Here is a 14,189-nt window from a genome sequence, read left to right as displayed (position 1 = left end):
AATCTCTATGCGGGTGCTGCAAATTCAAAGCGGGGCGTACGCCACAACCGATATCATAGACGACAGTAACATCATGCATGTGGCTCTCTTCGACCTTCTCTTCGCTGACGACACTCAGGAAATATGAAGTACGCAATGAACAGCTTGGCAGTTAAATCGGTAACATAAATAAATAAACCTTCCTCAGCTGACGGTCATATGCAATAGCGGTGAGGCAACACTGGTAAACATGGCCGCCCCGTAGCTTTTGTTTTTTTGACGCTGCCGTATGCATGCAATCATGCGGCGGATACAAGAAGGAAATTTTGTTTTAAAGATGTGCTAAGCAGTAATTATTGAATTATCGCAGAATGCAATCGTTAACTCGTCTATCAGTCTTATGTTCACTCAACACAGTCGCGGTTTCATTCGTGTGTTGTCAAAGTTCCTCGCAGTGCGATTTGAAGGATGCAAACAGGTAAACATAAACACATACTGACATTCCCTGCAAATAACAACGTTTGTTTAACACGCCTATAGCGAGACACCGACAGTCCTTTACCGTCCGTGGCATGAAATTGTGTATTTCACCGTTTGTTTTCATGTTGACCAGAGCAAAGTGCCCAATTTGACTGCAGGGAGTCATTGCAGCTAAATGCTTGAAAATACACGAAACATGAATCCCACCAATCCCTGCTTCCAACATGCTGGCGTGAGTATGACTTCATTTGGCAGAGCAGCATATTCCGATTGCCTTTCGCTTGACACCGACTTTTGTTGCAGCAACTTATTCAAATGGCAAGGCAACAGCCTGGCAAGCTATGTCGCGATCCAAAAAAGGAAAGACTGTAAGTAAAGTGACAGTACACATGTGGTTAATGTAAGATGACAACTTTTGTTCATTACTCTAGGCCATCTCTCCAACAAAAGCTATTAGAGCTGTACCTGTCAGAGTCTAATTTCAACCTGAGAAACAGGGTATGAGCTCTTTCGTCTCTGACCGTTTTAGGTCGTCGTCGATGAAACGGAAGTTAAGGAATGCTTACGGTATTCTCGTTTTACCTAGAGCCTGTTGAGCGGGTCAAACCTTCTACAGAAGCTTGTCGCCAAGGAAAAGTTGAATTGCTTAGTGTTGAATCTCTACCCTGGCAACGAGGGTTACTCGTTGATGCTGAAGAGTCGCACTGGAATTGAGACGGAAACCATCCGTCTACCATATGAGGTAATATTTTCTTGGCCGTGTATATGAGGTTTCTTGGCCGTCTTCTGGTGTAATAGTTCATACCTCGATGAAAATAACAGGTGACGAACTTATCTGTTTCAGGAAAGTGAGTTATTGCAGTATATCGACAACGAAGAGGTGAGCGTTGACGGCGATTTGAGGCATAAAACTGACTTTCCCCAATTTTTACATTGTTCTAGCTTCCACCGATTTTGGTTGACCTCCTCGAAAGATCTCAGGTACGACGTCTTTTCTGATAGAGGGCAGGTAACAGATCGTGTACAATCATCGGAGAAAGGGGTATGACATTTATACATCACTGATTATAAACCCTGGAAAGAAGAAGGGGAATTGACAGCAAAGGCCAAATTTTTGCACATTTACCTAATTTGAAAATCGTGTCATAAAATTGACCAAACAATCCTTCCAGGCTCCCGTATTCTACAGCGGCAGCATCATCGTTGAAGTGCGGGACTACCGCCGCTCTTCTCCTAGTCTGGGGAACTATGACGCACACTATGTGCTGCTTAAGCCGACAACTCAGGTAAACGAACAACGTATTCTGATACTTCCTGTTTCATTAGTTCCGCCGTCGAATAATAAAATATTGGCAGATAAAATTGAACTTACTTCTTGTTTCATTAGTTCCGCCGTTGAATAATAAAATATTGGCAGATAAAATTGAACTTACTTCTTGTTTCATTAGTTCCACCGTTGAATAATAAAATTGAACTTAATCGAATTGCCATTTTTTTCCTCCACGACCCAGTCCGTAATATGCGACGTGGGGCTAATAGCAAGCGATGGACAATCGTGGAGCATGGAAGACAAGCTCTACCTCGAGGCAACCGTCGTCATGGCGACGGCCGAACCCCTCTGCCTGGAACCCTCTGTAAGCGTTGCTGTCGTTTCCAACTGGCTGCAGCATCGTAAGGGACGGTTATGCACAAACAATCTGCAGAGGTATTACCGTCAGTAGCGCGTGTCATCGAGCCCTGCTGTCCGCACGTTTATCTGTAATACGTGCACATGCTTTTCAGAATGGCTCGGAGGCACAGCCAGGTTGCCTTGAATCGACGGAGGAAACTGGAACACTTCCCTGCACCTCCTCACTTGAAGGCTCACGAATTCATCACCCAGTATCGCAAGCGTGCACCCCGTCGGTCACCTAACCTCTCCCCTTCAAAGCAGGTATCAGCAGAACCTGAAGTTTTCGGGAAATATTTTTTCCCACATTCGGTGGGTTAAAAATCGGTTAAATAAACGTGTGCACTAAATTCGTGCAAATTCGGGTGAAAAAACTTCCAGTGCGCTAAATTCGGGGGAGAAATCGGGCTCAGTCACTCAAACTAACTGTAGTGGTTTGGTACAAATGGTGATGTAACTGCATTTTTCTGCCAAACAAGTAAGTTAGTGCATTCCTCCAGACATCCCAGTGAGGGCAATTTGCCGGGTAAAAATCGGGTTTCACCCTAAAGAGGCAACCTTCAATTCGGGGTGCAAATTCGGGGAAGAATCGGGTAAAACCCTAAAACTTCAGGCTCTAGGTATCAGCCATTGTTCCGCGGAAAAGATATGGTTACAGAAAGAAAAAGGACGGCTATCACTGCTGACATTTCCAGAGTTTTGTGTGGGCTGTGTTGTGTGTGCATTTTATTATTATTATTATTATTATTATGCTACATTCATTCTGCTTCCAGAGTTGCTTTATTTTATTATGTATATATATATTTTCATTTGGAGAATTACTGGTCTCCAGGAAGAAAGGCGTTCCTTTCTTGCAGTGAAACCTGGTCAAACGGAACGATAAGTCATGTATGATTTGAAGTCTTGCCATCATCTTGTTTATAGGATTCCTGAAAATTTAATCCGTATAATTTAATTCCAAAATATATTTGCAAAATGGAAATCGCAATTGTAATTCAATATTAAATTGATGAAGCGGTGTCGGGGGCTGACTGTATGGTGATTGATGTAACCATTGAGCATTGAAGCCTCGATTTTGAACTTTGTTTGCTTTTTTTTTCTTTCTTTCTTTCTTTCTTTCCACATTCGTGTGTGACATTTGTGTGCGTATAATCTCTTTCCAGCTTGAAAGCTGGAAGCCAAAGAAGACACCCTTAGCTGTCCCTCAGAAAATTGAGGTAAGCAGATTGAGAATTCTTCCTGCACACAGATTTTTCAAGCTGTGCACTCAACTAAGCGTACTATCTCCTACACTTAACTAAAGGTGGTAATGCATACGCGATGCAGGAAACCGAAATGTCCACAAAAACACGCCAAAGACAAAGTAGCCCTGCACTAGGCGATTATCATTTCTGCTCTTTTTCTCATTTTTAATCTCGGTCGGTCATCCACGTATGCGGTAATGTTTTTATTTGCAGGTGGAAAAGTTTGCAACGGTGAAAGAGAAGCCGGAACTGACGTCGGACAACACACCCGTATGTGCCTCTCATTCCTGTTAGTCGTGATGGGTAGAGCGCAGATTTTCGTGTGAATGCGTTTTTTTTTTTTCTCGATACGGTTTCGTATCTAGACTATGAAAAAACCCTTTTGGTCTTTGTTTGAAACCGATTAGAAGTGTTCTATGGCTAGCACTCAAGGCTTGTACCGTCGCCTTGCATCAGAGTGTGTTTGCTGCATGTGCAATGGTCGATGGGCCCGTGCTTAGCCTTTGCCACTTTCTTTACCATTACCACGCAGCTACAAAAACTGACGGCATCTGCATTGTAATCTGCACTATGGCTCAGTGCCGGATGCAGAGCTGCAGACACTTATATCGGTGGCGCAAGTCTTCCTCGTGTGAACGAAGGCAGCCTTACTTTATCCCGTGATGTCAAATTTGGATTCTACACATTGCTTTCATACTACAAAGAATGCAAAACATTGCATATTGTATTCAGTACTTTTACTGCATACTTCGAAGATTTTTAGTGCACATTATCAGTGCAGTTGTAATGAGAGTTTGATCTTCCTTGCGTTTCGTTTATCTTTCTGTGACTTCAGGTGGTAGTACAAGAGTACATAATGGAAACAGAGAAAGGGTCAGGCAAGATGACCCACGTGACCATCCTGCAGCGACCCACTGACCAGCAGTACTTTGGGAAGCTCTACGTCGACCGTGACGGCCAGAAGAACGGCACCAGCTGCGAGTGAGTGTTCGAAGTTTTTTCAGGAAAGAAAATATGCTGCGGCCTGGAAAAACGGCAATTTTTATTACTACCACTATTAATCGACTTTCGCTCACGCACTTATATTGTTTTCCAGGTTCAACCTCGGCAGCCAAGTTAATGTCAACAGGTGACGCGTCTGCTCTCGACTTCTTCTGCTTCCAAATACGTATGTCAGTTCTTACATCGTGATGCTCTCGTGTCCCCACGCAGGTACCTCAACCAGTTTCGAGAGATCTTCACAGAAGAGGGTCGCAAGGCGGTGAAAATCACGCACTTGGTTCCGGGGCGACCTCCGGTGGTGAACCACACGCACGGTGCACGGAACACGACGGAGGTGGCTTCCACCAAGGAAATCGCTGTGAGTTCTCGTTGGGAATTTTATTATTCCTAAATAAAAAAATTAATAAGTAATAAATTTTATAAATTAATTATTAATTTTTATAAATTAATTGACGTATTATTATTATTATAAATTAATTAATATTTTATAGATTAATTATGATTTTTATAAATTAATTACTAATTTTATAAATTATTTCAAAGCGATAAAACCCCTGTGCCGGGGAACAAGGGTACCCCGGCACAGGGGTTTTATCACTCTTAAAGTGTGCTACACCGAACAGCCCTATTTTTAACCATTTTTATAAATTCAGTATTAATTTTATTATTTATTGACAAATTGTCTGAGAAGCCTTCTTGCGACAATTCAATTTCTGTCCATTCAACGCTCGTGCGTCTTTTCTCGAGCTTTTTTTGCATATTTTGTGTACAGGAGAGCATATCGTCGTCTGCTTCCACTACTTCTACAATGTCGGACTCGTCTTCGGTATGCCTGGTGGACCAGCGGTGAGTGTGGACAACAGCATTGCACGGGCCTGGGCTGATAAAAAAAAAATCTCAGTCAGACCTGGCTCGCATTCAGGCCTCGCGGTTGTTTTGACTCTGGGCTCCGGTTCAGTTCGTTAATTTTTCTTGGGCCTGAGTTGAGCTTTTGTCAGGCATCAGACACCATTTGGATGGACCTTTTTTTGTTGTTTGTTTGTTTGTTTTTTTGTTAAACCCAGTAAAACAAGTTTTTACCTCCCGATCTGCATCATCATAGCTTCACATGAAACTGTAAAAACCGAGCTCCAAAGGGGAAATTAAGCCACCCATACAGGCACTGGCAGATGCTAAATACCCTTCACCCTCAGTACTGCCACTTTCACAAGGTACCATCCAATTTTACAGCTTCCGAAAAAATTAAAAATAAAATAAATGAAGCTTGATTTACCTCCTGTCCCAATTTTAAAAAAGACATAATACCTGAAAACACAAGGGAAGGGAAGGTCTATGCTACTGCAAGCCCGGTCTGGAGGCAGGCAGGGCCTCATGCCTTTGGGTTGCGTCCTGCATGAGCTATTAAATCTATGCCCGTGGGAAGTGATCTGACGTTGACGGCAATAAAAGGCACAGCGTCAAGATGTACAAATACTCCAATATTTTTTTTCTCTTTCCAGCGGAAAACCTACTACTCTAGCAAGTGGACTGCAGGTGCCTGCAGGTGAGGATGGGGAAAATTTGGGAACTTGCACAGTCACTGTGCTTCTCGTGCTTCTAACCTGCTCGTCAATTTCATACCAGCGTCCTCCGAAGAGAGCTGCGGGGTATCGAGACCCACCACCGTGGAGTGTAGTCCACCCCCAACAAACCAAGCCCCCTTGAGCCATGCATCCCTGGCACCCTCCACTGTGAACCCCCACGTCACGGCGCTACCTGAACCAACTCCGCCAGTCGGGCTTTCCGGACTGGGAATTACGCAGAACGTTGGCCTGCACAACTTGGTACGTTACACCCCTAGCACGCCTATCTGTAACGCCCCTAGCTTTGTGCAGTGGAAGATCAACATTCCCGCGAAGTGGAATCTACACATCCGCTTATATGCCGCGGGTATAAGAGAAAACGAGCAAAAAAACTGTTTCAGCATTCTCCAAAGATCGCTTACCGACTCGTCCCACGTGCTTTTCCAGTGTTTGCAAAGCTTTCAGTGTGCGAAGAAAATTAGAATCAACTCTGACAATTTCTCTACGGGTGTTCCTGTAGTCAAATTTTCTTTAGTTGCAGCATGTTCAGCTATGTAAGCGCCAGCAATATTAGTCCTGTCAGGCATTGCAGTCGCGATTGATCAGGTTTAACCCGCGAAAATGTTGCAGATCGATTGAAATCCTGTACACGAATCGAACACACAATTCCGAGGGAAACGGCGGATTCTGCAAGACGCAGCCAGTTCCGCGGAATCGCAGAAAACTAGGAGCTCTACCTGTGTGTTGTACACGAACACACATTACTAATTTTTCTCACCAGGTGTCGCTAACGAGGGTGAATCTGTCGTCGGGCCTACCAGTGCCTATCTCCCTCACCATGGTTCCCGTTACCCAGTCCAGCATGTTAGTAGGAACTGCTGCCGCTTCACCCATGCCCTTGCAGGGTCAGGTGAGGCTTAATAATGCAGAATTTTGAATCTTTGAATTGGAAATAACGCGGAGGAAAAAAATGTTTCGTAGTAGTAGAGCTTGTCTTCCGCATCATACTTGTCTCACCTAACTTGTGTGCCGCTATATCAGATTTCAGAGCAAGCCGTCAGCGGAGCAGTCACAACAGCAACCTCCACGAATGTTGCAACGTTGGGATCGCCCCAGGTCATCGTGTCGTCTGGTAAACACACCTTTTATCCATCAGCGGCGTGGTGTATCCGAGATACGATAAACTATAAACCTCCCCACATGTAAAACACCTTTTCTTCTCTTCTGAAAAAGGCATGGTAAACCCAGCAACAAATGTGCTGACCACAGCAGCTGGTATGCTGTCGGTGCCATTGACAGCACTAGGCCCACAGGCCCTAGCAGCACAGCTGGTTGCGTCCGGGCTAAAGGGAACTACGCACAATGTCTCAAGTGCCACACCCCTGTCCCTTCTGCAGGTGAGATGTGCACTGTTTGGAAACTAGGGGTGTAGAACAGGGCTGTGAAGAAACACAATGTGATGTGGAACTACTTTATGAACTGGTATATGGGTAGAGTCTCTTTTTTTTTTTTTTGTCTCAATCTTTTTTGGTAGATAACTAAGCCCGTGGGTAATAATGTGTCTGATTTTCTTGCGGGTCATTGTGAAGGCAGTGTCGGTAAATGTGCTGCGACCTACTGAATATGCTTTAATTGTACTTTACTTTACTGTACTATAGGTAGAGCCTGTTTTAGGGTTTTACCCGATTCTTCCCCAAATTTGCGCCCCGAATTGAAGGTTGCCTCTTTAGGGTGAAACCCGATTTTTACCCGGCAAGTTGCCCTCACTGGGATGTCTGTAGGAATGCACTAACTTACTTGTTTGACAGAAAAATGCAGTTACATCACAGTTTTTACCAAACCGCTTCAGATAGTTCAGATAGAATAACTGAGCCCGATTTCTCCCCAAATTTAGTGTACTGAAAGTTTTTTTCACCCGAATTTGCATGAATGTAGTGCACATGTTTATTTACTCCCCGAATGTAGGTAAAAATATTTCCCGAAAACTTCAGGCTCTAACTGTAGGGCTTTACTGTGGCGTTCACAGTACCGTAGTTAACTGTAGCTCTAACTGTAAATGACATTGACTGTTTCAAGAGAAGTGGAGGAGCCCAGTTGCTCTGTCGATCTACGTCTGTGGTATTGATATCGGACACGTTTATTTACTGTTCTAGGTCTCCGGCCCTCAGCAGTCGATGCCACTCATAAGTGCACTACCCCGACCAGTCACTCACACGCCTACCATCAGTCCAGCAGGTGGGAAGTGAAACTAAAGTGTTACGTAAACTTACAACTTCACTCATTCGTTACATTAAAGGGGTAGTGAAGCGACTTGTGATCACCACGTGTTTCAAGTTACGGCGTTTACTACGTGGCTTTGCCTCTCTTTTTTTTTTAAATGCAGACGTCCAGATAAAACATGAGCGAATGCTAACTTCAGTTGCAGGAACAGCGACAACCATTCATCCGCAGCACCTGCAGATGGCCCTGCAGAAGCAGATCCAGCAGCAAATGCAGCAAGCGCAGAACACGTCGTCCGCCCAACGTCGCCCTCGCAACCGTAAAAAGTCGTCTATGAAGCCACAGTGAAAACGTCGTCTGCAAAAACGTCGGACTAACTTAAACCATCGTAGACGTCGGCCACAGAGGTTTTAGCCACACCACACCACATCACTTCGGACGGAACGAGATTTGTGTCCCCGAATTTTAACTTCATCCGCAGACTACTACAGTGTGTTGCAAAAACTGAGAAATCGTCGTTTTTATCCGTGGCCTTCACCCTACTTGCTCAAGCCACCAAAAACTTTCACGATTTTGTTTATATTAAGCACGTGATTGTTGATGTGTCCTACTTTCCTCATCTTGTGGACATTTTAGTTTGCGTTATTTTTAGGAGAGTGCTTTTATGTAGATCGTGGTTGCCAAGCGTATTTTACTGTAGGCAACACAGACAGAGCCACGTCAACCCTTCGGCGAGGCGTTGTATTTTTATTGCCCCCCTGCCTGTGTCGAATTTTAATGAGAAGAGGCTGTGCAGCCAGTGCTTTAAGAGTGTATTTTAGGACGGGACGATAAAACGTGCTTAAATTATGAACATCGCATGTCCTCAGACGTTAGCTTCAAAATGGTAGCATGTAATAATAAACATTCCTACACTAAACAATATTTCAAAGCTTATTGGGAATGGGCTGCCAACTTTTGTAAATTATTTTACGAGGAATTTATTAGCACAAAAGAGCTTTCGCTCCAAATCACCCACAGGATTCCAAGTTTGATAGAGACCTGTCAAGCAAGAGCCGAGTGTCCTTGACCAGCTGGTGTGACTGCTCAACGTAGTTTTCTACCGCCGACAGACTCAGCACGGATCCACCTGGAAGATGCAACAATTGAGCGTCAAACCACTGCTGACGTACCCTTTTATATAAAAAAAAAATGAAACTGTCGTACCAGGAATGTGTGTCATGCAGACCTTCCCGTCATGCGTGAGAGCAATCGTGAAAACTTCTTTTGCGAGACACTCTTCTTCATGCGTAGGGTCGACGACCACAATGTCGTCTGCCAAGATGGCGAACGTTGCAGCTAGAGGGCCGTGCTGGATTCCCGCCTGTTCTCGCTCCCACAACACATTGATTTCTTCGCCTTCCGTCGCTACCTGCAGTTCAGGAGATTGAAGTTTGCGATAAATGATATGATACGCTCGTGTATTTTGTACTTGGGGTTAGTTCAAACATATTTGAATTTTTTTAGTTGGCTTCACTATGTCCTCCATGTACGTAACACGTCAAGTTTCAGCATTAGTTATGATTGTAAGTTGTTTATTGGAGTAATTTGATAAGCTCAGATACGAAAGCACGAAATTTCCTTAGGACTGCCCCATGACAGACCCTTAGATCTACCCCTGATCACAAGCCTTGTCTTGTGCCTTACAAGAATAATTAAGTACCTTGGGGAGTGTTAGGTTTGCCAGTGCTGCAGTGGCAGCCATGATACAAGCTTCCGCGACGTTTCCGTCATAGTCCAAGCATGTCAGGTCCACGTACAGGCACCACGACAACTGTGGACAGAGTTAGCATAAAAGTTACGTGGAGCACAACAATATTGACTACAAAAAAGAAAAAAAATCACCTTTCCTTCAACTATACACAGCCTCTCCAGGTCGATGCAGCCAGAACTATAGAAAAAAGAAAAGTTGCACAGTCTCTGTGTTGTGAAGTTTGGAATTACCTATTCAGCATGTCGAGCATCATTTTGCTCAGCACTTGAGCGTGCTCGGAGGGGGGTCCCATTTTGAACATAGGCGAACAAATTGGAAACAGGTCGACATTGGGTACTGTAAAACAACAACGATGGTCAGCGTTAAAACGGCGGCGTTTCGTCGCGTGAAACTGTCGCAGCACTTGCCAATAAATCCTTTCTTGGGTTCGTCGACTGTAGGCTCTGCAAGCTCCTGAAAGTGACATGGTACCTTGGTAAAGTAAAAGGTGATGTAACAACAACGAGAATATACTTCATTATTGGCAGCAAAGATTTCTTACTGCTTTGATGCCGCAGACGATACTTGTGCAACCTATTTTGACCACGGCAGATCCATCAGCTGTAGAGATTGAGCCTGCCAAACAAATCGCAATTTCAGTCGGTTTTCGTTTTATCTACGTGTAACCCTGCTTCACCGATGTTAACTGCTGTGGGTCTCCTCTCGTTCAGTTCACGTCCATCGGACCGGACGAAAGGGCCCTACGAAAATCCATTCAAACCTTAGCGCTCACACGATATAAAACGGTGCAAGGCCTGTTTACCTCTCTTTGCGCCAAATGCAGGCGGGTCTGCAAAAGACTGACACAAAGCAGCAAAGGTGAGTGAAGACATGATTCACTAGTTTCACACTCAAATTGGTAAATATTGGACGGGCCGATGCGTGCCTACCTGAATTCCGTCGCCATTTGTAAACAACGTGCACGCGTCCAACCACGTGCGCTATCACATGCGTTTCCGGTTCCTGCAGCTTTTTGATTCGATTTCATGCCGCCGCTATGTGGTACGTGGACCTGTCCGATGTGCTGTTATGTGTAGCGATATTCTTCTTATTCTTTGTAATATTCGTAAGTATCCGAGCACTTTCTACGTACTTAATGTCCTGTGCTGTTGTGAATAAACTTGTCAATTGGGGTAGGAGGAAAGCAATATTGGCTGAAACGAACCGAAGCGGAAAGTAGCTGACGCTGTCATTCGGTGTATTGTTTAGTTCGCAGCCCAAGCTGCAAAAAAAACGGTTGACATAAGCATATATACGAGTTGTATATCTGGTACGGCTGCAGTATATAACGATTTTTTTCTTCGGTATCTCAACTGTTTTTGCTGCTCGAATTTCGGCCTCAGGGATGGCTGATGACACAAGAACATAACTGTAACATGCATAAACCCTTTGTTTTTTTTTTATCTTCTAGCTTACGGCGGTGCTGTACGCCACTACGACCCGCACTCCACTCATAATCCGCTATGAAGATGAAATGACTTTCAAGGACCCGGCCCAGCCGGGAACTCGGATACCTTTTCCACATCTCAAAGATGAACCGACAATCGACTTGTCGGTCATTGTACCGGCTTATGAAGAGGAGAAAAGATGTAAGGATGGGAATATGCCATTGTCGATGCACGTAGCAACGCAGTATATCGGCGCATTATTTTTGTTGTAAGAAATTTAAACTTTGTAAACAAGAGAATCGTGTCGATAGTCGTGCATCGTTATAGCCGATAAATCGTAATAAACGGGATCGTACAATTTATTGTATAAATTTTGTTTGCAGTGCCACCAATGCTTGATGAATGCTTAGAGCATCTAGAAAATAAGCAGGTGGGTATTTCCTGAAAGTCAATATTATCAAATTACTCCCAGTGGCACAACATGTGAAGCTCACAGTTCTTACATTATGCCGAGTTTAAGCAAATTTGCAAAATTAATTTTCTCAGTCACTTATAAACTCTTTTTGGATCTGTGCAGTTCTGTCGTTCGTTACATAATCCATTCACTGCCAATTTCCTGTCGCAGAAATCAAACAAGAACTTCAAGTACGAAGTGATCTTAGTTGACGATGGAAGCAGGGACAGAACGTCTGAAGTGGGGCTCAGCTACTGTCTGAGACATGGCTCTGAAAGAGTCAGGGTACTAACTCTAGTCAAGAACAGGGGCAAGGGAGGAGCAGTACGAATGGTAACAGCCTTCATTGTAAGCCGTAAAAGAGCCGTACAAGATCTGTTTTTTTGCAGGGCATGCTGAGTGCCCGCGGCAAACTGCTATTGTTTGCCGACGCGGACGGTGCAACACGATTTTCTGACATTGAGAAGCTCAATGATGCTATGGAGGAGCTTCAGGAGACGGTAAATGAACCTATCTAATAGTCTAGTTCCGACCATAAGAAGTGCCTGTTTAAGCACTCGCTCCTGAGATGCTTTAGCATGATATAGTCACTGTGTTCTGCCTTGCGCAGTTGTAGTCGCTGGACTGACTACAAGCCCGACTACATTCAACGTACTGTCATTTAGCATTGTGCAAGAGTGCTCAAAGCAGATGACATTAACATCTTGTATTGAGCAATAGTGTGTTCTTTTTCACTCGATTAGGCTGGTATATGTCAATCTTCTGCAACATCATTCTGTTATGTATCATGTCTTATCCTGTGATGCGCCCTCATAATGACTTCTGTGGCTTATAACAACAGTCACTATTGAGTACGCTTGCTTGAAAATGCTGAATATTTGTTCTGTCACCCAGAGCGATACATCGGTCGTGGTGGGATCACGTGCTCATTTAGAGAAAGATTCCATAGCTACGGTGAGCTTTTAACCTGTTAAAGAAAACTCCCAGCTGATGATGAGATGTGGTCTCTGTGCTTACAGCGTTCCATTTTCCGAACCATTCTCATGTTTGGTTTCCACTTCCTGGTGTGGCTCTTTGCGGTCCGAGGCATCCGAGACACACAGTGTGGTTTCAAGCTCTTCACGAGGGAGGCAGCAAAGTACCTCTTTGCATCACTACACGTTGAGCGATGGTAAGCATATGATCTATATACAAACTGACCTATACGATCTATATACAAACTGACCTATATGACCTATATGGTCTATATACAAACTGACCTATATGACTTATATGGTCTATATACAAACTGACCTATATGATCTATATACAAGCTGACAAAACTAGACCGTGCTGAACATGCATCTTGCCATTGCTTCTACCGTATTTCAGGGCATTTGATGTTGAGATGCTGTACTTGGCACAGAAGCTTGGGTTTCCAATGAAGGAGGTCGCAGTCCACTGGACTGAAATTGAAGGTATACTTGTGGGCTGTGCATATTTGAAGCTATGTTTGTTAAACGTATTCTTTTTTTTTCTTTTTTTTTTTTTCTAAAGGTTCGAAGGTAGTTCCGTTCTGGACATGGCTGGAGATGGGACGGGACCTCTTCCTTATCTGGATGAGATATACTGTTGGGGCGTGGACAATAGCCATCCGTCCGGAAAAAGAGAAATAGTGCTCTGACTATACATTCTGTTCCTATTGTGTAATGTAAAGAAATGACTGTTGATGTACAGCTGGACAATTTGTGAGGCACTTTGGGCACAAGAGGCATTTTTGCATCATTAAAGTGTGTTTTACATTATTTGTAAGCAACATTGAAAATATTGTTATTCTTCTTTTTTTTTGTACATGCATGGTACACAGCTTGGTATCCAGACACACCACAGCAGCTGAGGAGTTGGGAAGAATTCTTAGATGTTGAAGTGTATGTCAACATTCCAAACATTCCAGCAGATTATGAGTGCTTGCATTCAGTCCTCCAGCACTGTGAACGCTGTAATGGGCTGAGATTGATGAAAATATATGATGTATAGTAGTTAGTAAGTTTGTATGTGATGGCAATGGTAATATGTAAAAAAATTGCATATCTTTAAGGTAGCTACACAGAGCTTCGTTAGCCTTGCAATATAGTTCTAACAAGCCGCTGTATCGGATTTGTTGCTGTGTCCCTCGTCGCTGTCTTCCTCAAGGTGGAGTTTTATCTATTTGAAATTCGCGCGATTGTAAATTCGTCCGTTTTGTTCGTTTGCTTCAGGAGCGCACAATCCATAAATTGCGGTGGAATGCTTTCCGTATTGCGTGTGGGTAATTTCTTATTTGCAGTATATATTGTCAGTTGACTAGTTTTTGAGTATTTTGTGCTACGGTTCTGAGGTCGTGCTCAGACCCTTACGCGGATAGCGGTACAATTAGGCAC

General features: G+C 43.9%; 3 protein-coding genes across 3 annotated transcripts; 2 read left to right on the top strand and 1 right to left on the bottom strand.

The window, feature by feature from the left end:
* The first annotated feature begins 214 nt into the window (after positions 1-214).
* LOC135394911 (transcription factor SPT20 homolog) lies at positions 215-9,078 on the top strand. The gene is made up of 23 exons (XM_064625979.1): positions 215-457; positions 593-691; positions 763-827; positions 891-957; positions 1,046-1,201; positions 1,304-1,339; positions 1,402-1,440; positions 1,632-1,745; positions 1,971-2,164; positions 2,242-2,392; positions 3,292-3,345; positions 3,586-3,642; positions 4,208-4,353; positions 4,469-4,501; positions 4,585-4,732; positions 5,147-5,220; positions 5,874-5,917; positions 5,998-6,197; positions 6,718-6,846; positions 6,978-7,068; positions 7,170-7,333; positions 8,090-8,171; positions 8,356-9,078. The coding sequence occupies exons 2-23, from the start codon at positions 635-637 to the stop codon at positions 8,502-8,504; spliced, it is 2,250 nt and encodes a 749-aa protein (XP_064482049.1). The 5' UTR covers positions 215-457; positions 593-634; the 3' UTR covers positions 8,505-9,078.
* Positions 9,079-9,117: 39 nt separating this feature from the next.
* Positions 9,118-10,880, bottom strand: LOC135394906 (exosome complex component RRP43-like). Its single transcript, XM_064625969.1, has 10 exons — positions 10,839-10,880; positions 10,712-10,748; positions 10,586-10,649; positions 10,451-10,524; positions 10,317-10,362; positions 10,140-10,245; positions 10,041-10,086; positions 9,859-9,969; positions 9,363-9,567; positions 9,118-9,285 (listed from the first exon to the last, which is right to left on the bottom strand). The coding sequence occupies exons 1-10, from the start codon at positions 10,853-10,855 to the stop codon at positions 9,167-9,169; spliced, it is 825 nt and encodes a 274-aa protein (XP_064482039.1). The 5' UTR covers positions 10,856-10,880; the 3' UTR covers positions 9,118-9,166.
* Positions 10,881-10,905: 25 nt separating this feature from the next.
* On the top strand, positions 10,906-13,587 carry LOC135394905 (dolichyl-phosphate beta-glucosyltransferase-like). Its single transcript, XM_064625968.1, has 9 exons — positions 10,906-11,014; positions 11,360-11,537; positions 11,720-11,766; positions 11,962-12,123; positions 12,180-12,290; positions 12,685-12,744; positions 12,810-12,961; positions 13,162-13,247; positions 13,327-13,587. Exons 1-9 carry the CDS (start codon positions 10,946-10,948, stop codon positions 13,443-13,445), a joined length of 984 nt encoding a protein of 327 aa, XP_064482038.1. The 5' UTR covers positions 10,906-10,945; the 3' UTR covers positions 13,446-13,587.
* Positions 13,588-14,189: the final 602 nt, after the last annotated feature.

This window comes from Ornithodoros turicata, chromosome 5 (assembly GCF_037126465.1).
Source record: "Ornithodoros turicata isolate Travis chromosome 5, ASM3712646v1, whole genome shotgun sequence".
Lineage (NCBI taxonomy): Eukaryota > Metazoa > Arthropoda > Arachnida > Ixodida > Argasidae > Ornithodoros > Ornithodoros turicata.
Note: the sequence above shows the minus strand (reverse complement) of the source record. Positions and strands in the feature narration are given on the sequence as shown.